Consider the following 24,641-nt stretch of genomic DNA (forward strand, 5'->3'; position numbering starts at 1 on the left):
ACAGTTTTTTGTGTTGGTTTGAGGGAAGTGTTTTTTCTTCTATTTTTTGTTGTGCTCTAGCAAAGCATGGTCTCTTTTTCCTTCCTTTCTGTTATCTCATGCATTAAGTTTTGTTTTGCATTTAACCCATTTCCAGGTTTTACAAAATACTTCTGGTATTTGTGAACTTAAGAACTGCTCTTACAGGTTGTGGGGCTATTTTAATTAATATACAAAATAGTAATAGTTTTGAGGATTGATAGCACATGTCTATAAACAATAACTGATTTTAACATTGAAGTGTCTATTCCTCAATCATTACTGAATTGCAGCTTAAGTGAATTGTATAAATAAATAGTTGTTAGAACTTATTTTTTTCTGTCAAATTTTAGGGAGAACGTTTACGAATATTTCCAAATAAGTGCTGTCCAGAATGCTCTCAGAGAAGTCAAGGCTTTTGTCAGTATGAAGGACAAATCTATGGAGTAAGTGATTGTTTTCTGCTGTTGTGTCTCTAAGAATGGCCAAGAACATTGGTTTTTATTCAAGTTTTACTTTAACCAGCCTGGCACCTGAATACGGATGATTAATTTGAAGTTATTTAACACTAAAATACATAAATATCTTTTCAAATAGCTGTACAGTTGTTATTTTTGATATTCAGTAGATAATGACTGTATAAGGTATACTGATAATGGCTAAAGCAGCTACTGCAGCACAACAGCAGCCATGAGGAGAATGTTCAGCATGCAATACAGATAAGTTATAACAATTGTAGTGTAAAGCAGACAAGTTTTTTGCTTCAACAAACTATCCATTATAATATATACTGTCGAGTTTTTACACACCTGTGTCAAAAGTGCATCTGGAACTAACAACTCAAAATGCAGTGTTGGAAAGTATTGGGTAGTGATTGTTTAATTTAGGAGCATTTTGAACAGAGGGAGTAAAATTACAAAAGAATTTGCAACAAATATTGAAAAAGCAAATTAAAAGGAAAAACTTCCAGTACCACTTTAGAAGTGTTTGATGGATACAATCTGTTTATTTGTTACAATGTAATCCTACACAATTCTGTTGTGTAAGGATAAACTTCTGTTTTCTTTAATCTGTTGCTTGCATACTTTCAGGCATATTTGTTGTGAATCAAAAATATTGTGGATTTTATTTCTGTTGTAACCATGCATTGGCAAAAAATCCAGTGTCCCTTTGCTAAATTTGTCCTAGTGCTTACCCTGCTTCACAGTTGGACTATGTACATATTGTCATATGAATTGTAATTTTCACATCCACCAGAAGGAGTGTTGATGTCAAAATAGTCCTGTTTGCAGAATATTTTCATTTTCATATTTTCATTTCACTAATTAACTAACTTAATAATATGAAAGAAATTGTACCATTTTTCTGAACGGTTTCAGATAATAAAGTTTTCAGATAACATAGGAACTTGAAACCTGTAGACAAACTCAGTGTTGAAAATATACCTCTTAACACTTTTTTAATATAGATATTGAGCTTGTCTGTACATTATTGAAGTAATTCATATTATACAATATACTATATATATATATATATATATATATATATATATATATATATATATATATATATATTGTGAGACTATCCCGGACACCACCAGTCGGAGACCACATCTTTATAAAAGCACACGTTTATTAAATCGCTAAATAAACACAGTTCTTTACTCCACACAAAGCACACAGCAATAATCACCCTTAACTCAATGTCCTTGGCCGCCTTTACTCCTCCAGGGAGCTTCGTCCTTCTCCCACTCCCGACTCTGGCTCACTGACTGCATGGAGGCGGCCCCTTTTATTCCTGCCCGGATGTGCTCCAGGTGGCTGATGATGTCCATCCGGCTGCACTTCCTGGTGTGGCGGAAGTGCTGCCCTTTGAACCGGAAGCACTCCGGGCGTCCCTGGCCGATCCCTCCGCCATCTTGCCAAGTGTGGCAGAAGTAATCACATCCGGGTCTCCTGAGGTTTAAAGCGCCCCCTGGCGGTGGCCACGGTTCCCAGTAGGTCAAATCATCTTTGTCCCTTTCCCGTGGTCCTCTTTTAATCCAGGGCGGCTGCCCCCTTGTGCCCCGGAAGCTATTAATGTCTCTTTCCAGTCCCTCCAGGCATCCCGGCCAGGTAATGACCGCAGTCGTCTGTGACAATATATATATATATATATATATATATATAGTGGCGGACGCCCTTTCACTGTATATTCAGGGGAAGCAGCCCTGGACGATGCAATAGCTTCCCGCAGGGCTCCATGGGAGATGGAGTTCTCCACAGCCCTGTTGGGATCTGTGGTGGCCACCAGGGGGCGCTGCATGGGGCCTGGAGCCTGGCTGGATGAATCTTCAGCCCCACCTGGAAGTGCAACCAGAAACAGGTGATCAAGCACCAGGAGCGCTTTCTGGGTGGGCTATAAATGGGGCCAACAACCACCACTCATTCGCCAGAGTCGGGAAGAGGAGGACAAAGCTAGACGGGAGGAGTGGTGGTGCCAGAAGGGAGTGTTGTGTTCGTGAATTGTGTTTTGGGGCTGTGTTGTGCCTGTGGGGTTCACGGGGAAGATGTGCCCCACAGGTGAAGAAAAATTAATATTTGTTTTATTTTACATGTGCCTCGGTGTCAGTCCGTGTCAGGTCGGGTGCAATATAGCGCCTTTGTTTCAATATATATATGGATTACATCTTCCCTGAAGAAGGGGCCTGAGTTGCCTCGAAAGCTTGCATATTGTAATCTTTCTAGTTAGCCAATAAAAGGTGTCATTTTGCTTGGCTTTTCTATATATACAGTAATCCCTCCTCCATCGTGGGGGTTGCGTTCCAGACCCCCCCGCGAAAGGTGAAAATCCGCGAAGTAGAAACCATATGTTTATATGGTTATTTTTATATTGTCATGCTTGGGTCACAGATTTGCACAGAAACACAGGAGGTTGTAGAGAGGCAGGAGCTTTATTCAAACACTGCAAACAAACATTTGTCTCTTTTTCAAAAGTTTAAACTGTGCTCCATAACAAGACAGAGATGACAGTTCTGTCTCACAATTAAAAGAATGCAAACATATCTTCCTCTTCAAAGGAGTGCCCATCAGGAGCAGATAATGTCAGAGAGATAGAGAAAAGCAAACAAATCAATAGGGCTGTTTGGCTTTTAAGTATGCGAAGCACCACGGCACAAAGCAGTTGAAGGTGGCAGCTCACACCCCCTCCGTCAGGAGCAGAGAAAGAGAGAGAGAGACAGAGACAGAGAAAAACAAACAACCAAAAATCAATACGCGCCCTTCGTGCTTTTAAGTATGTGAAGCACCGTGCAGCATGTCTATTCACGAAGCAGCTGCACAGAAGGGAGCATAGTGAAGATAATCTTTCAGCATTTTTTGACGAGCGTCCATATCGTCTAGGTGTGCGAACAGCCCCCCTGCTCAATCCCCCTACGTCAGGATCAGAGAAGGTCAGCGCAAGAGAGAGAGAGAGAAAAGTAAGTTGGGTAGCTTCTCAGCCATCTGCCAATAGCGTCCCTTGTATGAAATCAACTGGGCAAACCAACTGAGGAAGCATGTACCAGAAATTAAAAGACCCATTGTCCGCAGAAATCCGCGAACCAGCAAAAAATCCGCGATATATATTTAAATATGCTTACATATAAAATCCGCGATAGAGTGAAGCCGCGAAAGGCGAAGCGCGATATAGCGAGGGATTACTGTATATCTATATACACAAATATTTACAATATTGTGGCCTGCAGAGGGCGCTCCTGCCGCCCAAACCCGACACACAGACATAGGGGCACAAGTTAAGCACACACGCTTTTTATTTTTTATTTTTCTCTCATGGGAAACTCCTTCCCCCATTTCCCACAAGTACAACACAGTTCAGGACAATCACTGACACAATACAAAAGTCTTTTTTCTTCTTCTTCTAGACTCTTTCCTCCACTCCTCCAGGCAAGCTTTGTCTACTTCCTCCCAACTCTGGCTCCTGGAGTAATGGCTTCTGGCTCCTTTTATAAGGCACCCTGAAGTGCTCCAGGTGTTTGACCCACGTCCAGCAACATTTCCGGGTGTGGTGGAAGAGCTGCAAATAAGGGCTCAGCAGCAGCTGCAGCACCCCCTGTTGTGCCCACGGAACCCAAGAGGGCTGTATCATACTCCAGCTCCCATGGAGCCCTGCGGATGTCCGAGGCACCGCTGCAATCCAGGGAGGCTGCCACCCACCTAGCGCTCCAGGGGAGATAATGCTCTAGATATGCTCATTCCCCCCGGTCCTTCCAACATGGAGGCCTCCTGGCTGGGCAAGGGCCCCGGCCGTACGCCACAATATACACAAACAAAATTATTGTTGAGTGAAAACTTTTTTTATTTAAAGCTCTCCGGTGCATTTCTTCATATCATTTTAGAAATTACATTTATACTCCGTTGCACGGATCAGTAAAAAATAATGGAGCAATATATGTGTGTGTATAACATTTACTTGGAAAACTAATTTTTGTGTTTTTTGACAGTATGATAGTGAATGGTTGAGCTCTAAGTGCACAACATGTGTTTGCTCTCATGGGAGGGTTGAATGTGGGCCCAGACAGTGCCCCCTTCTGTCTTGCACAAGGGAGGAGACCAAGTATACACCAGATGGAGAATGCTGTCCAAAATGTGTGAAAACGGGAGGTAGGAGTCTGTTTGGTATGTGTAATTTACAAAGCAAATGTCATTTAAATCAACAAATATGTAGCTACTTTTGAGTTTTGAGAGCTTAAAACTGTTTAAAACCATTTGTGTTATATCGTTTTTAACTGTAAACATCAACTAATTACACTCAGTGTACTATGATGTTAAATTGTAACTTTGTCCTGCTAAAGTCAAATTACAGTATACTAAGTTCATGATACGATACGATAGTGATTGACAAAATAAATATCATGATATAATTCAGCAACAACAACTCCTTAACTTTAAGGTCACATAATGGCTATTATTTCTCACAAAAGAGCGTAACTCTTAGGGATTCCCACTGCAATAGGCTGACTTTGGTTTTTGGAACATTCCAAGAATGATTAGTGAGCAAGATCAAGTACTGCTGAATGGCTAAGCTCATGTGCCATTTCCTTAAGTTACACAATAGTAAATAAAAAAATTCAGAAGGTTAAGTATGAATTGGAAATTAAAATTGATAAACAATATCAAAATATGCAGTGTTCATTTATTTTTCAATATTTGAATCTCTTTACATTCTGTTTATGACTTCCCCTTACTTATTTGTGTGTTAAGATTTAGCTTTTATTTTGGTACAGCACATGTAATTGACTAGTGTACATGATATACATATACAAATATATAGTAGTATACTTAAAAGAAAAGCACAAAATAATAATGCATATAGAAATATATATATATGTGTGTGTGTGTGTGTGTGTATATATATATATATATATATATATATATTTATATATATATATTATATATATTATATATATATTGTATATATTTATGTATATGGTGACAGTCTTGTGTTCTGCAATTGTTGTCCGGCCATGCACTGCTGAGAAGACGTCAGAGTTCCCCACCGACCAGCGATAGCAATTCTGCTTTTTAGGTGTCAGTTAAATCATCCCCAATGGTAACCTTAGTCTGGGGAACTCCTGCGGCTGTGACCAGGACTTTGTGACGGTCGTGCCATTCCTTTAAAAGATTAATATGCAACATTTGTACAGGTTTCTGTCACCCAGGAACTCTGACTTTATAATTCACTGGAGACACATGCTCTTCTATAACTGCCAGCCCTTGCCGTTCGGCCTGAAATTTATGTGGATCGGACAGGATCAACATTAGCACACAATCCCCATTCTTAAATGTTCCAAAACTTAAAAAATTTTGTATTAGTCTTTTCATAATTACGTTTTTGTGCCTCCTGCTCGCTCTGCTCATGTTCAACCGCAATAGAGGACAATCTGGCAATCTGCTCTTGCAGCAAAACAACCCAGTTGACAAACCTCCGCCCAGGGGTTGTCTTGCGACTCCCTGTCCATTCTTCACGAAAAATGTCCAACACCCTGCATGGTCGCCGGCCAAATAATAGTTTGAAAGTGCTCATCCCAATGGCACTCCAAACCTTAAAGTTCTTCCCTTTAAATTTCAGAGGGAGTAAAATTATATGTTTTAATGTCCGCATGGACACAGTGGATGTTCACTTTGTCTGTGGTCTTATAATGGGTCTACCAGAGCAAGTCACAGCGGAGTCCAACAGTGCAGAGAATTCCTGTCTGGCCAATGTAATAGAAACCTTAAAATTGTCCTCCTTTAACATCTAGGGGGAAACTTTCAAGTTGCATACCTGTGTGAGGCCGATAGCCATTGTTTGCGCAGGTGGGAGGTGGCACTCCTGAGCCATATGTCCCAGTTGATCACAGCGAAAGCAGCTGCGTTCGGTCCACAGTATAGTGCTCACACTATGGCATCTTCTACCTGTGGTGCTGGTGACCCTGAAGGTCTGTGCTGGCTAGATCAAAATTGGGGTCAAGCCTGGGTAGCCCCATTGTTTCCAGGTGGCTTGTGCACCCTGTGGTCTAAGGGTCAGATCCAGCAGCGAGTTGACGTCGTTCTGTAGCATTTCATCACAAAGGCTCTAGTCTGTCCCTAACAGGACTGCATCAATAGCGATCTTCTCCACAATGCACTCGAAAGGGTCTCCGCAGGTCCAGCTTTAAATCAAGTCCACTAAGCCCTGGATCTGTCTTTGTACAGGGCGATCCGGACTAAACTGGCACCCCTTGACCACCGGGCTCGCAGCTGTGTAGAGCAGGATCTGTTGCTTCTAAGCAGTCATAATCATCAAGCCTTTTGGGGAGGGAGATTCCTTACGGCTTGGGGGGCTTGCTCGGTTAAAATATAGCTGCTCAGGCTCCCCAGTCCCAGTGCATCAATGTTGCTGTGTGTTCAAAGCAAAATAGGAAACACTCGGTATCATCTGAGGGAGCCATCCTAGGCAGCACATCTCATGGCCACACCAGGGCAGGGGCGTGAACACCATACTGTGGACTGAATGCAGCTACTTTCACTGTGATCAACTGGGACATCTGGCTCAGGAGTGCCACCTCCCACCTGCGCAAACAGTGGCAATCAGTCTAACCCAGGTATATGGCTTGAAAGTTTCCCCCAACTCCTGGGGTTTGCTTGATGTGGCATGTACTACTTCAAATCCTTCCTGATTGTTTTTGCTGAAGACACCTATTGATTTATTCTTTGCCATACTGGTGTTATTTCCTGCATAAAATATCACCTAAAATGGTTTAAAATAAGTGTTTTTCAGGTCTAGTGAACAAAAATAGGGAGAACCCCAAAATGCTCCACATCTTGCATACCTAGATATCAAGATGAGTCAAACTGTATATTTGTGTGGGGTCTTTCTTAAACCAATGAGTCAGGAGGTGCCAGACAAAAGAGAACTGAAGTAATTTCAAAGCTTTCAAGACTATTCTTTTGAACACAAAAGAAGGTTTAAAAAATGTTATATTTTTCTTCTTGTACTGATAATCTTTTATTTCCTTTAGTTGCATGTTCATTTGAAGGAAAGGAATATCAGGATGGTGAGGAATGGAATCCTACCAGCTGCATGAAGTGCCACTGTAACAATGGAAATGCAGAGTGTTACATTGCTGAATGCCAGCCTGTTGTCTGCAAGAAGGTATGAAAGGCTGAAGACAACTTTTGTTAAAAATGTGGATGTATGTTTAGTTAGGTTTTTTTTTTGTTTTAACTTTCCAGAAAGCAAAAGGTGAGGATGAATTTATATTTAAATATTAATACCACTGTGGCCATTTCTGTTTTGTAATATTTTCAACAGGAATGTTTTATTTAAATTGGGAAGGTAAAATATACCATTTTAATCTTTGGTAAATCCTTAATGTTAATAGTCAAACAAATTATATTGACAAAAGTATACTTTGAAAAGTTCTTCCATGAAATTTGTGTAGGACACATTCAATCTTTTGATTTCATGCTTCTCATTATTCATTTTTTGAGACCACATTAATCAACTGCAAGTTAAGATCCCATGTCAGATAGTTATTTACTTTATGCATACTGCCCTATTGGTAAATGGAAATGCTTTTATATACTTACATGGAAGTGGTCCTGAGAGATAAAGTAAAGCAGGCAGCTTTGGGAAAGCTGTTTTTGATGCAGATGTATCTTGTATAAAGTAGACCTTTGTCTATAAAATCATAATTCAGAGACAAAGCTGGAGCCTATGACGGCCCTACCAGTGAGTGAACTCCATGAGTCTAATACAATATTAGCCCGGGCACTACCACAGAATGCTGTGCAATTCTGAGTATTGCTATGGAAACAAAAAACAAAGCAAGACGTTTAAATGTGTCACTTCCTTTTCAGGTTTTCTTGATTTTTGTGTTTTTTTTTTTCTTTTTTTTCTTCAGGAGGAGAATCTGATTATCTATCCTGGACAGTGCTGTCCCCAGTGCGTGCCCAACTCCTGTTTTGTATCTGGAACAGAGTACAAGGTAACCTTGTACTAAGTGAAAAACTAAACAGTTTAATTTTTGCAATATGCATTCTGTTTTCTTTGCACAGGGCAGGATCAAATAAAAAAACGTTTGAAACTTTTGAAGTTATATTGAAAAGCTTTAATAAAGGATGTTATTAGAGAAAGTTGCAGATGGACTCCTTTTCCAACAATTTTTTTTGCCATGCAGTCGATGGGCCCTGTCGTATGAAAATGAAATGGTTGACACAATGGTGGAGGGAACACTGCTGCTCCTCCCTTTTAGCAACAATTTTGTTAAAACTAGCATTGAACCTTGCACTTTTTGCAATTGGGAGTGTGCAATATGTATTGTCTGCAATAATATCTTAATTGTTGTTTTAACGATTTGCAAGCTGAAATTATTGAGTATGTCACTCAGTTTGCAAAAAAACAATCAAAAACATGCCTTGAGAATCTTCGCATTCATTGTCTCATGTAACCTATTAGGATAGACTACTGTGCGTGTGTGCTCAGTCAGCGCACCACTAGTTAAGTTAACATAGCTACCTAAAACTGAGTAAGCAAACAGAGCCAAGGATAAACAGCCTTTCAATCGACATTGTTAGATTTAATTCCAAGATGTGGATCATCCTCACTTGTGTGGAGATGGTTTTGGCTTTGAAAAGTCTGATGTTGCTTAAAAGACGGCAATCTGCAAACTATGACGGAAATAATTTGCTGTTAAAGACAGCTCGACAACTAACTTGTTTCACCATGTGCAAAGTGAAATTCATCTAGTACAGAGCCCTGTAGGCATCAGGCAAAAAAAAAATCCAATTTGAATGAATTATTAATCTGTTTGAACAAATTATGTAATTCGTTTCAACTGATTATTTCTGTTTACTCAAGAAGCATATGCTTGTCGGGCTTGTTTTATTTGGCAAGCCGTTTTGGTTGGGGTGTCCTCGATTCCAAACCAATTTTTTTTTTTCATTATTTAAAACATTCACACAGATCCCCACTTCCTCACCCCGCTCTATCCACCTCTATGGCTGCAGAAGTTGGAGTAGGTGATGACACGAGGGAGGGACCAAAACAAAAAGTCTTTTACCAGCTATTTAAAATAAAAAAAAAAAAGGGAATACAGATAAGGCAAGTCTCTGTACGCTGCTATTGAAAAGAGATCAAGAGCTACTTGATGATACCTGAGGTGGACAGTGAAGTAAATCCACTTCAGTGGTAGAAACACAAGAAGTACACATTCCCAAATTGGGTAAACTTGCACAAGGGTACCTGTGCATCCCTGCCTCAAGCAGCCCTTCTGAGAGGGCTTTCAGCACCAGTGGAAATGTTGTAACATGTAACCGTGCTGCTCTGAAGTCAAATGATGTGAACAGAATGGTGTTTCTGTCACACAACTTGAAGTTACCTCAGTAGAATTTTACAATGGTTTTATTTCTTCTGATATCTTTGTGCAATATTGAACAGAACTTGTTTATAAATACTGTAGTTTTTTTTTTCTGCGCAGTATCTGACAAAACTTTGGATTTTTACACTATAGTACAGTATGTTAGATTTTTGATCTTGCTTGTATGCTGCACAATTCACCTTACAGCAGAGCAGTTTTTGCTTATCCAGACTGTTCATGCCATGTACTACAAATGTGATTAGTACTTTATTTCCTTTGGATTCATATCTTGCTTACATTAAGGGGAAGTGTCTGTTTAAAATGCTCTCACTATAATAGTTTTGTTGGTCTTAATGCATTTTTTTCTGTAAATCCTATTTTTCCATTTAATCTCATTAGTAAGCTACAATTAATATCCTGTTATCAAGACCAAGCTAGATCAATAAGACTTTTACAGACACGTTTTTAAAGGAGGCAAAATATTGTCTAATTATTTTTATCATCAAAGTCCCAGAAAATATTAAGATATAATTTTTTGCCAATATCGCCCACTTCTATTGATTACTTTTTGTATTGAATTTGAATTTATTTTTATGGACTTTGCCTTGACTGAGTTTGCAGCCTCAGGGACAACTGATTTGAATCTTTTTGAAGTTCACTGGAAGAAACTTTCTGTTGATTTCCCGCTTCTGCCTGATGCCTGATTTGTGAACATTTTTCTTTGCATTATGAAGACGTAGGAACTGGAAATGTTCTGTCTTCTCAATTAAAATGGATATACTGGATTGCTGTTGATGCTTCAACTGGAAAAATGATCTGGTGTTCACACCTACCGAGCTTCCGGCGCTAAGGTGATTACACCTGTAATACCCATGATTATTTGTATATGGTTATATGTTGGAACCTCCGAATTCTGGTAATTATCTTCATACAGATCTTATAATATCTCATATTTTTTTAATAAATCAATCCTCAAGTGGCATCAGTCTATGCTTCTACTGGATTTTTTGCTGCGTTGCTATTGCCACTCATTTGTGTCAGCTGCGCGCCCAATTATCACTTTCTCTGCTGTGCTGTGCTGCTTAAATATGCTCTACTATTGTCAGAAAAGTATTGGCTTTCAACTATGCTGAAATACTCTTGTGATAAACTCAATTATATTAAAGAGTTTGTCCAGAGCAAATAGTCAGACTGGAATGTCCTAAAAGACACTGGTATTGTGTGGTCCCTAAAGATTTAATAACTTGTCACGTCGATGCCATTGCCAGGCTGTGAATGGAAAGTTCATCAGTAGCATTTGTTCAGGAAAACGCTGTCCTAGTCATTACTTTGGAAATGAGTGTCAGTGTTCCAAATTTGCGATATGCTAAAATAAACTCTGGTTATATTGATCTTTGCACAACAACCCTCATTATCTGATCAGAATTCATTACAGACTCTAAACTTGCCTAACAGAAACTTGGCAAAAACGAAACAAATTTACACTTGTTATCACCAGGGGGTGCTGCAGCTCCCCAAACTCCCAACACATGGGCTTCGACACAAGTTCGCCAATGAATAAAGGATTTTTATTGTGTGAAACTCTTATAATAAAGTGTCTCCCACACCACAACCACAACTCTGTACTTCACTTTCTTCTCTCTCTCTGTCTCTCTCTCTGTCTCTCTCTCTCTCTCTCTTTCTTTTCTTTGCTCTGCTCCTTCAGGTGAGCTTTGTCTTCCTCCTCCCAACTCTGGCTTCCTGTGCTGAGGCTGGCAGCTCCTTTTATGAATTTTATCTAACACCCGGGAGCACTTCTGGTGTCCCAAACTATGGCTCGGAAGCACTTCTGGGGGAGGTTGGAGCCTGACAAAGTAAGGCTCACAAGTCCCCTCAGTGCCCCCTTGTGGCACCCACAAAACCCAAAAGGACTATCCCAAAGAACTACAGTTCCCAATGTGCACTGTGGGTATCCATAGTGATACTGTAAGCCGGGGGGCAGCCTCCTATCAGGTTGGGGGAGACAACATCCTGAATAGACTGTCTTCCCTTGTCCTTCCATAATATTGGCTTCCCAGGTGGTAGGGATCCTGTTGCAGCTCTGGCCGGGATGCCATTCCCAGTATGGCATCTCTAATGGAGATGACACCATCTGAATACATTTACTTTTACAGAGGCTCACAGCTCAAGACAAGATGGAGGGGTCTCTGCAATTGTTAGATCTGAGTTAAACATCAAAAGAATCCCAATTGACGGCCAATTGTCTTTAGAATGTCTGGCTCTTAAACTAATAACAAAATCTGGTCCTATTTTACTTGTTGAGTCCGTCTTTCTTATCTGATATGACTGAATTATTAACCCACTTAAGTTCCCTTTCCTGAAAGTCATTCTTAATTGGTGATTTCTATATCCATATTGACATTCCTACACATAAACTGAGAAATGAATTCCTATCCTTGATAGACTGTTTTGACATAAGCAACATGTTGATTTTCCTACCTACTCTGGTGGTCATATATTAGACCTGATCTGCTTATCTGAAAAACACATATAGCAGTGATTTGGGACTCTCAGATCATTAAGCAATACTTTTCACCGTTTCATTACCTCTTCCTCCTCTTACCTGTAAATGTAAAATTTCTTTCAGAAACCAAACAAATATATGTCCCTCTGTCCTTGGTGGATCCATTTCTGATCTTTATCTGTCTTTACTATTCTGTCTGCACTAGATAGTTTTGTTGACTTCTATAATTCAGCCCTTGATAAGACTGCTCCTTTAAAACATAAGGAGGTTTCCTTTAAGTGTTCAGCTCGATGTTAAAGCTCAGAATTGCAGTCTATGAAAGCAGCTGGCTGGCACCTTGAGAGAATGTCACGTAACCCTCACTGTGCACATCCAGATTTTCTCTGACCATCAAAGAGATTACAGAGATGCACTAACTCCAACTAAGAACGCACATTATGGCAGAATAATAGAAAGTGGCCATGATAACCTGAGGGTTTTGTTCTCCGTACTTAATAAGCTACTTCAACCAGCATCTGGCCCAATTACCTCCTCTGCTGAAGTCTGTGAAAAATTCCTCCACTTTTTCTGTGATAAAATTAAAAATCTAATTAATTCAACTAACATAAATCCATCGTCCATTTATACATTTTCCTTTCTTCCCACTCCATCCAGCTCCTTTTCTAAATTTTCACTAGTCACATCTGCATTTGTTAATGACCTGCTTTGTAAGATGAGACGAACTACTTGTGTACTGAGCCCCATCCTCACCACACTTCCTAAATCCTGCCTTCATGCCATATTCCTGACTGTTACAGCAATAATAAATATATCCCTTAACACTGGCATTGTGCCAGCCACTTTTAAAGTTGCTTCTATAACCCTAGTGTTGAAAAAGTCTGGTCTTGATGCTGACAATGTTAACAATTTTTGGTCTATTTCTCACATTTTCTGTCAGAAGTTCTCGAGCATGTTGTAGCTTCCCTGCTCACCAATTATTTAACTTCTAATAATTGGATGTTACCCTTTCAGTCTGGTTTCAGAGCATAGCACAGCTGTGAAACTGCTCTGCTTCAGGTAACTAATGATTTGCTTATGGCAGCAAATTCTGGACAAATCAGCATACTAATTCTGTTAGACCTCAGTGCAGCACATATGACCCTGACAAACACGATATTCTGCTGTTCAGAATGGAGAACATTATGCATATCTCTGGCACTGTCCTCTGGTGGTTTAAGTCCTATCTTACTCATAGACAAGAGTTTGTTAGTCTTGGCAACAGCAGATCCAGCTCAGCACCAGTCACACAAGGAGTTCCTTAAGACGCCGTCCTTGGCCCTCTGCTGTCCTGTATCTATATGCTTCCCTTTGGACATATTATTTGTAGCCTTGGACTGGGTTATCATTTTTATGCAGATGATATTCAACTCTATTTCAGTGTTAAAAGTGAAATTTTAGCAGAGCTTTCTCAGCTCACAACTTGCTTCAATGAAATTAAAACCTGGATGGAGCAAAACTAATTGCAACAAAACTGAACTCCTGTAAATTGGCACTAAAGTGCAACATAAGAAAATGAGCTCCTTTTCAATCATTCTTGACAATGATCTCATCAGATCTTCTTCTAATGCAAGGAATCCTGGTTTCATTTTTGATTTCTCCCTTTCTTATTCCACCCACATAAACCACAAATGACTTTCTATCTCCATACCATATTGCATGTTCGCGTATTCCTCCCCTTTTCTAATGCTGAGAAACTTGTCCATGCTTTTATCACAACCCGCATCAATTATTGTAACTTCTTAATAGCAGTCGCCCTTTCAAATCTTATATCACAGCTCCAGTTAATTCAAAACTCTGCTGCAAGATTCCTTACACAAACTAGTGACAGTGAGCACAGAACACCCATCCTGCCTTGCCTTCACTGGCTACCTGTGTCTTACAGGACTGAATGTAAAATTATATTAATAACCTACAGTACAAAGCTTTAAATGACCTTGCACCAGACTACATCAGTGACCTTCTCCATCACAATGCTCCTGTTTGCCCACTAAGTTTCTCTGATTCTGGCAATTTTGTTGTGCCTCATACTAACCTGCAATATATGGGTCACAGGGCCTTTGGCTATATAACACCCACACTTTGGAATGACTTCCCTAAATTAATTAGATCGGCTGACTCTTTAAAAAAAAAAACCTTAAAACTCATCTGTTCAGTAAGGCTTTTATATTAGCATAACATTCTGCCGCTTCTTTCAGTTTACCTCTCTGTCCAGATGCTTAGGATACTGTGTGTGTGTGGGAGTGCGTGTGTGTGTGTGTGCGTGTGTGTGTGTGTGTGTTTATAGCACAAATTATGTTATTTGTTCAGGCTTTTCTTCTTTTCTTTAAGAATTTTACTCTGGTTTATTGTCTTTCATTCTATTTAATGCTTTGCATATCCTGTATTTATCCTTTATATTGTTCTGTGCAGAAATGACATTTGTATCCAATGTTACATGTACCCTGCTGTTCTTTCTGAGACTCTGTGGAGTACCTTCAGAATGGGAAAGGTGCTGTATAACTAAAATGTATTTTTGTTATTAGTTTTATTAGGAATACTCAAAAGTTAATTCCCAAGCTGTATTTGCTATGAACTGTGGATGTTGTTCCCCTTAAAGTCATTAGCCTGTCTTGACAGGAGCTGTGCAGGGCATACAGTATATGTCATTTCGGGAAATAATTGTGTTTAGTTCAGCAGGTAGAGTTGTTGTCTGGCTATTAATAAAAGGCTGTGTTATTTTGGGGAGTCTTTTAACAGTGTATTTTTAAAAACAATTTCAGCATTTAAGTCTTCTTCAGTATTGATAGTTTAGTAACTTTCAATAATAAGTTAGTTTCATTTTACTTGTAATACATCTTGAAAGTCAGAGTTCCACTATTTAGGGTGTTTTTCATCATAGTTAAATGGTCTATACAAACCTTCATCTCTTACAACTGATATATAAAGGAATCACAACCTGTTTCTTAAAAAGAAAATAGTTGCTGGTTTGTTTCAGTGGAGAAGTAATACAAAACAATTTTGTATCCTCCACAACCTTCATTCATCAGGCATATGAAAGATTCCATTGGATTTGTGAGCTGCTAATTCATTTTCTTCTTTTGTAGCATGGTGAGCAGTGGAAGAAAAATGCTTGCACCATCTGTACGTGTATCAAAGGAGTGGCCCAGTGCCACACACAGACGTGCAAACCACACACTTGTGACAAGGTGAGAGAGAGTAACCTGTGTTGTGTTTTAGGTGTAATATTTGTTTAGACACACCCGCTATCTGTAAAAGCTTAAATGAAAGTTGCATTACCTAAGTTACACTTTAATTTCATAAGTGGGAAATAAGATGCATTAAAGAGAGTGGAAGAGGATTATTGTTGATTGGCTAAATTTTCCAAAGCATTTTTTACAGTGAATACGCTGTCTTTACCAGTGATGGGCAGTTTTTTTATGTGAGGAGTGCATTAGCTCAGTTCTTTTCAACCACTGGATCATGGGTTGCCACTCTTCCAATTGTACTCGTTTTACCAAGGAGGTGGTTTTGCATTGGCTGCTAGTGCATCATCAATTAATTTAAAAAAACAAAACTGTGACATAAGATCATAAAGGTTGAGAAACACAATATTAGCTGACCATAATGTAAGCATAATGAGTACTGCCACTGAATATATAACACTGGCTGGCAGCACAGCAGCATAATTAGCCATGTGCCTAGCTGCCATCTCAAAACAAGCCTTAAAGGATCCCTCCCCCTTCCATTGTAAAAATGAGACCCCATCAAATAACATTGGAAGATTTATTACTATTTACAAGGCATTTCTTTCTTCATGATGGAAGAGAAAGAATGACACATATACATAGATACTGGGAAGCTGTGCCCAGAGACTTTAAAGAATTGAAAGATACAGTCCCATGCCACAGTTTGCTAGTTTGTGCCCACTTTTTGTATTTTATTTGTGGTATTCATTTCATCTGCATATCCTTTTGTTGTTTGAGGCACAGTGACGCAGTTCCTAGCACTGCTGCCTCACAGCTAAGATCACATTTTTGGCCACAATAATCGATATCAGCATAGTTGGCATATGTTTCCCTAGTTTTAAAGAAGGCAACCTTACCATTATAATATACTAATAATAACAAAAGATTTATTACTATTTACAAGGCATTACTTTCTTCTTGATGGAAGAAAAAAAGTCAAAAGTATCTGCAGAGGTACGCAGGGGGCTGCGCCTAGAACGACAAATTTAAATAATGGAATGAGCCAGACCATGTTGCCGCGTCATAGCACAGCCAATGTCTCCAAAGACTGGAACTCTGTGAGCGCTATGATCTATATTTTATTTCCTTATTGCTAGTTTGTGGCCATTTCTTACATTTTGTTTATGGTATTTGTTCCGCCTTTGTAATTTGTTGTTTGAACTAGGTGGTGCAGTGGTTAGCACTGCTCCCTCAATGCTCTGAAGACATTTCGTCACAATAGTCAGTCCAGCATAGTTGACAGATGATTCCCTAAATATCAGAGAAAATTTACTGTAAAGACAATTTCACTGTTATAATCCACTCAAACCTAGTTCAGTTCTTCCTTTCCCATTGACTTCATTGAACATTTCTATGACTTTGCTTAACTCATGATGAAGTGAACTCTGTGGGGTTCACTTATCACTGGTCATCAATTACTTTTATTTTATACTCCCAGTCAGGATTAGCAAAAATATCTTTGAGTTATTATGTAAAACAAGTTTTATGTTGTTTTGAACAAGATTATTTTGATACTTAAGACATCGTCCCTTCTACTTTGATGCTGCAATTCCAGTAAATCATAATTTATGTTGTAAAATGCATTACCCTCAGTTGGAACATTCTGTTAAAAAGCAGTCACAGGAATCTGGTATCAAGAAGCTGTAAGCAACCCAATAAGGTTCATATTCATAGATTTTATTTGGCAGTATGGTAGATATGAAGTGGATTACTATCTGCTGTTACTGTAAGATTTTAAATTTGTCTTTGAGTGAAGGAAATACAGTAATTGGTTGCCTATCAAGTACTGTATAAAATGGGGGAAACTTTTATAGCAAAATTTGTCAAGTAAAGAAAGGTAATATTTGTGTTGCAGAAATATTTCATCACTTTGAACAAATAAATAGTGTTTATTTTATTACATTTTTTCATGTATTAGTGCATTTGGTCAGTGGTAAGATAGTTTAAAGGTCTTGTTCATCTTGATTTGCAGGGCCAAGTCAAAGTGTCCCGAATGGGCCAGTGCTGTGAGGTGTGTGTTTCATCCAAAGGCAGCTGTCTGTATGAAGGATTAAACCGCTACCATGGTGAAATGTGGAACAGTACTGCGTGCGAGTTCTGCATTTGTGAACGTGGACAAGTCTTATGCCACAAAGCAGAATGTGCCAGAGTGGAGTGTGCTTGGGTATGTAATATTCTGCAATATGCAAAATAATGTGATTACTGATAGTTTAAGTATACCACCACCTTTATTGTAGTGCACTTAGAAGTGGTTTTACATAAGTGAAAGCATTTCTTTCTAGAGGCAAAATTGTGTCAACTTTAAAATGTATAATCCTTGTGCTATTCATCTGAATGAATGCTGATTAAGTTGATTGACTGATATAAAAATTAAAATATGCTTTAAAAATAAAATTTTGAATATACTTTATTTTTTAATAAAAGATCACTTTTTAAAGACTATTTAGGTTTACAAATGGTCATAACCCAAGAAGACCATCAATAGCTTAACTTTGAGCGAAGGAAAAAATATGCTTAAATTATATTTATAAAAGTGATGTACCATGTGCACTGTATGCACTCTGGATGTATTAGCAATATTTTCTTTCCTTCAAATAAGTAATTATAGCAGATAAAAATGGAGAGCATTTTGGGCTTAAAATAGGAGTATTAATCTGAAGAGGATAGTAGTGTATCTATTTTCTATGTGTGAACACTGGGCGCTGATAAGTAATTTCAAAGGATTGCCATGTTTTTACAGAAGTATTTGTTCTTGTTAAACTTTTGGAGAGTCTGACTTTCTGAAGCTTAGGATATAATGACATAATATGCTTAACCATGTCTGTCTGTGAGGGTGGGGCAGCATGCTTCCAGCAAGTTTAACTGAGACATCTTGCTAGTAAGTCTGCAGAGCTAATGAAATGAACTGACATTTATTTTATGAAATCAAACACAACACCAAGAAGTCTCAAAAGTGGAATATTCTTGAGATGTATTTGTATATCAGAAGGTAGTGATTTATATAAAGTCTCAAATGGTGCAAGGCTGGGACAGGTAAATATGCTAATGTAGCAAATGACTGTTTACAGGCTAGGTAAATATTTGCATGTCAATGTAATTTTACAGAAACTGATTTAATTTAAAATCTCGTATTTTCATTAACCATGTCTGACACAAACAAAACATGAGGGAACCTAAAGTAGATGTGTCCCCATTCTTTGACCAAAGAAATATACACTACCGTTCAAATGTTTGGGGTCACCCAGAAGTTTCATGTTTTTGAGAGCGATTGACACCATTAATCTGATTTAAAAATATAGCCAAGACTTTATTAGTGTTTATAGATTAGATAGAAAAAACTTTATTTGTCCCCAGGGGAAACTTGTCTTTTTACAGAAGATAGATAGATAAGAAAAACTTGGCAGTCACAATGAGGCATCATTCAACACTTTTAGTAAATGATGTGTTGGCTGAATGTACTCAGTGTTAGTGTTAGTTAGAGAGAGGATGTGTAGCATTAATCATAATGCCACTCAGCTCTTTCTTTTTTGTATCTTATAACTGAATCTGTCATTTTAATTACTTGGTTGATTCGGTGGGCCTCTCTTGAGGTGATGCTACTAGACTAGCACTCCACAGCAGTTTGGTGTGGTGAAAGTCAATAACCAGTTCCTTAGTTTTGCTGATGTTTAGTTGCAGACAATTGTTTCTGCACCATGAAACAAAATTCTCTGACTCCTACAATCTGTCTTTTCCCTTGTATCAATATGATGCATAAGTGCAGAGTCATCTGAGAATTTCTGCAAGTCACATTGGCCTGGTATTATATATATATAGTCTGATGTATACAGAGTCAAAACAAAAGGAGATAGGACTGTTCTTTGTGGTGTTCCAGTGTTACTCACATCTGTGTCAGAAACATAGTCTTTGAGTCTCGCTAACTGCGGTCTGCCTGTCTGCTAGACAGATTATCCAGGACACCGTAGGCTCATACACCTGCATATCTCTGGGCTTACCCCTTAACAGAGATGGCTGGATGGTACTGAAGGCACTGAGGAAATCAAAAAACATAATCATCATAATGTTTTAAAATTTGTCCAAGTGAGAATAAGCCTTGAGGAGCAGATAGAAAATTGCATCCTCTATTCCAATATTTGTCCTATAGGCAAACTATAGTGGGTGTAGGAGGTCTACCAAGATGATTTGTTTAGTGTAGGACCAGCCTCTCAAAGGTTTCCATGATGTGAGATGTAAGTTCCCACACAGAAACAATTCCACAGCAGTGGCGCTTTCTTTTCTATTGTCTGTTTTACCTGCATTTTTATCACTATGTAATAGGGCTGCACGATAACAGAAAAAATGATTATCACGATTATTTTGCTCAAAATTTTTATCACGATTAATAATGATGATTATTCCTTTGGTAATGAACTTTTATTCACTTGTGTATTCTTATTGCACTTTACAGCCACAAATAAAGAAAAATAAACAAACCGAACATGTTTAGAATGGAGAGTTTTTCTTAGCTGTGGTAAATAAATAAAATTAAACTGCCTCTTTTACATCAACTTGTAATAAAATCAAATAAGAATAAAACATTTTTACAACATGTTACAGATTTTTGGCTAAGAACACAAGCCTGTCAACTTGATCGGGCTTTAGGGAAGACCGCAAGCAAGTAACTACATTTCCACCGGAACTAAAAGCCCTCTCTGAAGGAGAGCTTGTGGCTGGTATGCACAAGTATTTTTTGCCACTTTTGAAAGCCTTGGGTAGATCTTTTCATGTTCTTTCCACCATTTTAATGGGTCCCCCTCACTATCCAGGTAGCTTGACTGCAAGTAAGATTCCAGCTCACAGGCTACACTGGATTTCTGGTTGTTAGGTGGCAAGGCTTGTTCAGCAGTTTTAAAGTAGCTTCCTAAAGTCATCTTTTTCTTTGGGGCACATCCAGCTTCAGCATCCTCCTCGCTGGTCTCTTGTGCTGTTTCTTGGGGTGGCACCTAAACACAGAAAAAGGCATTTAGAACAAATTTAACTAATTGAGACTCAAAACACTAATATAGATCTCAGTGCAGCTCATTTTTATTACCATCATTGCCAAAGTCTGCATCTCAGCTTTGAGTCTGGATTGAATTGTTGTTTTGTTGTCCTCAGCCATGTATCTCATCTTAAATCGTGGATCCACCGTAGATGCCATGTCCAATAGAGCTTGGATGTCTGGGTCACTGTATTTTTCGTTTCGTTTAGGTACTCCAAAATTTTAGACTTGATTGCTCTTGACAGGTCAGTATCATCATCCTTAACTTTCAAGATTGATGCGTTGAAAAGATGAAGAACTGGCTTAACAAATGACACGCTGACGTACTTCTCGCCAGAAAGTGCATCTGTAAAATTAACTAGAGGGTGCAAGGATTTGTTGATTGCCTCTAGTACATCCATGTCCTGCCATGTTGGGATAAGATGACGAGACTTCTTGTCAGAGGACAGGACATGTGCAATGGCCTTTTGCTGCTCGATGATTCTCTCTATCATGGCCTGACGTGATCCCCACCTTGTTGGACACTCTGTTTTCAGTGAGTGCTCTGGGAGTTTCATCTCCTTTTGTGCAGCTAAAAACTCTCTCTTACGCTTCCAGCTGTAAGAGAAGGAGCTCACCAACTTTTTACAGAGCCCCACAGCCCGGTCAATTCTTGGATCCTTCATGGCATTCTCTTCAGGAAATATTCATGATCAGAAAAAAAAAACAGTAAGACACAGGAAGACTCTTGTTGTTTATGCAACTTTTGATCAGAAATAAAAAAAAAAAATGTTTTTTATTTCACTAATTATATACACCTACATAAGACAATTATCAAACATTTATTAATAAATAATAAACACTCACTTATTCTAAACTCATCTGGGTTCACAAATATTAACATAATAGTATTTGACTAATCAAATATTTTTTAACTTTTAAATGTATCTAATTTGATAGATTAGCAGAATAAAAATGATGATTATTATACTGTAGACATATGACTCATTGTCATTATAATGTGTCATTATAATCAGGGGTGCACATAACTTTTTGAGTGTGTTCCTCAGGTGAGTAGCAGGAGCTGGTGTTTGGTACGTACTCCGCAGCGAGGTCTTAATAAGTGCAGATCGCTCCCTTAAGGTTTTGTGATTTTTATCGTCATTGTGCAACTTGACGGAACACAAGGTTGCATCTTGAGCGTAATATGCATTAAACAAATGTATTGCATTTCATTAAAAATGGTATGAAAGAATCAGTTGTTCTTTTGTGATAAAACCGAAATAAAATAAAATGCTATTTGAGTACGTATCTAATATCACGTGAGTGTGTGGTGCTTAAATATCGTTTAATAAATAACGTCACTGACTAAAGACTGTTGGTGAAGAGCGCACTGTCATTTGGCCGTCTTAAAGTAGCTGAAAATGCGCACAGCTGCGCCTCATTTAAAAATTACCACTGCCACAAGCGGAAAACACGCAAAATTATTTTATTTCAAAACGAAACCACTTTGTATGGTGCTTTCCGCCGGTGCAGAATAGGGTCCTGAGTCGGAGGAATAAACACTTTTCGAACATAAACACAGTACCTAAACCGAAAGGACATAAAACAAATGGTGAAGGTGAAATTTTAATCACACGCTGTCAAAAAACGGTCACAGTCAAGAGCTCTTCTGTTTTGTACGCGAAAGCGCTGTAGTAACAAAATGACGTTACGCTTTCATCATTTTTGCCACGCATGCATACCTGCGTACCAGTTATGTGCACCCCTGATTATAATATCACTAAAACAACAACAACAATTAATATTTTTAAATTGTCAAATTGTTTCAATATATCTGGGGAAAAAAACATACAACTTACCGATGGCTAAATGAAGTCTGTGACCAAAGCAGTGTAGCCTCGGCCAGTTATTCACAGATGCTGCCCTAATCATATTAGCTGCGTTGTCCGTTGTGATGCACACAAGTCTTTCTTCCACCAAGCCCCAAGCGGACATCACTTCTTTGAGGCCCACTGCAATAAACTCCGCTGTATGGTCTTGTGGGAAAAACGAAGTTTGCAAAAGCTTGCTTTTCATCTCAAACTCGCTGTCAATAAAATGAACTGTCAAGCTCAAATACGGTTCTGCAGTTCTGCTTGACCATAAGTCGGTCGTGGCAGCAAAATATTCGAGGCTGAGCCTGAGAATTTCTCTTTCTATTTCTTTTCGGCATTTCGCATACAGCGAGGGCAGCGCAACATTGGAAAAATGGTTGCGTGAGGGAATGCTATATCTTTTATCAAGTGTTGCGATCATTTTTTTAAACCCCTCACTGCTCACGGTGGTTATTGGACACATATCCTTGGCTATATGGTACGTGATCGCCTCTGTTATTTCCCGGTGTCTTTGCGAGCTAGGCAGATATGGTATTGCGTTGAACAATGTCCCTGATATTGTTGTCTGTGTTGTGGATGGCTGGTAATTTTTTGTTGTTGCTGTTTGTGCCTTCAGTCGTTGAAATTCTTGATAGTGTACTTTGTGGTGGCTTTTAAGGTGGTTGATGAGGTTTGTTGTGTTACCTTGGGACGTTTGGACGGAACAGGAGCAAAGTTTGCACAAGACTCGTACCTGATCAACATCACATTCCTCAAAACCGAAATAGTTCCAGACAATTGAGTATGACCCCTTTTTAGGAACTAACGATCGCACTTCTGCACCTTCCTCACGTTGCTCCGCCATCATATGTTTATTCTGACTGACTGTTATTGCTGCTATTGACTTCTACTGCTTCAGAAAGCGCTTGCAATCTAGACGCAGTAACGTCATAGTGACGCAGTCCAATCCGTAAACTCAGCCCATAAAAAACAGTTTGGTCTTTATACTGTAAAATCTCGACGATATTTATTAACTGATCGTGGGTCATAAATATCGTTATCATGAGAAAACAAAGATTAATCGTGCAGCCCTACCATCCTCCTCCCTAAAATGAGCAAAAATCTGATTTTCTTTACAAAAAGTTATGCAAAGCAGCTTAGAACCTGGCAAAAAGTCATTAATGCTTTTCTAAAATAAACCTGCTGAGCCTTTGCCTCTAGTTTGTTTCCTGTGATGTTTTAATACGAGTGGAGCTATGTCATAATTGTGTCTCTGTTTACATACCAGCCAGAAAATAGATATTGGTTAGGATGTAATGTATTTTACTTCTAAATCTTAATGCTTTTAGTATTGTGCTGATAGAATGTTTGACTCAACTGTGCCCTACTTATTGTAAGTCGGTAAGCTCAACAGAACTGAAATTCATAAAACAAAATTCAAATTACAATAAGAAATATTCAGATGTATTGAACTATAAATGAAAGTGCAAGTCTGTTGCCTGGTTTTTACCAAGTCTGTGTAGTATTTCCTGTGTACTTCATTTCTGTTTTTTCAGATAATGTTGTTGCTAATTTTCTAGCCAAAGAGCTTTATATACTATTTTAATTTTTAGGTCAGGGCACATTTACTTTTATTGTTCAAACAGCTTCACTTAAATATAATTTATTTCATTGTTACAGTTCTTTAATAAAAAGGCTAATGTTAAGCAGGAAGTGAATTATGGTTGAACACAAAAAGAATAATGGAAACTGTGGAGCTGTGTTGCAAACACACATAGAACACTATGTACCTACAGTATCTTTCTCTTGTGCTGTTTCTTAACCACCTTCAGCATTCTAGAATATGTTACATGTACTTAAGAGAATACCAGTTACCCTGTCCAGCAGTGCAAGAAAAAAAGATGCCTATTTCTGTTGGACAGTCCTGTCTCAGTATTGCAAATACAGTAGGAGCTTGGCAATGATTTTAAATGATACCTCTAACTGACTTATTATTGCATGACTGTTAATCATCATTAGGCCTACTGTTAAGTTTTAAGAAAAACTGTATTATATCCTAATTCAAACACCTTACAGGTGAGTTTGAAGTGTTAAATGCAAATGTGTTATTTTATTTTTTCTTAAAATAAATTGTAACTTGATG

General features: G+C 38.6%; 1 protein-coding gene across 1 annotated transcript in view; it reads left to right on the plus strand.

The window, feature by feature from the left end:
* Nucleotides 1-24,641, plus strand: part of fras1 (Fraser extracellular matrix complex subunit 1) — a 303,582-nt gene that overhangs the window by 109,184 nt on the left and 169,757 nt on the right. The window contains 6 exon segments of the mRNA XM_028805595.2: nucleotides 372-464; nucleotides 4,499-4,658; nucleotides 7,538-7,671; nucleotides 8,423-8,506; nucleotides 15,503-15,604; nucleotides 17,616-17,807. Coding sequence (XP_028661428.2) covers nucleotides 372-464; nucleotides 4,499-4,658; nucleotides 7,538-7,671; nucleotides 8,423-8,506; nucleotides 15,503-15,604; nucleotides 17,616-17,807 — 765 coding nt within the window.

Source organism: Erpetoichthys calabaricus, chromosome 7 (assembly GCF_900747795.2).
Source record: "Erpetoichthys calabaricus chromosome 7, fErpCal1.3, whole genome shotgun sequence".
NCBI classification, from domain to species: domain Eukaryota; kingdom Metazoa; phylum Chordata; class Cladistia; order Polypteriformes; family Polypteridae; genus Erpetoichthys; species Erpetoichthys calabaricus.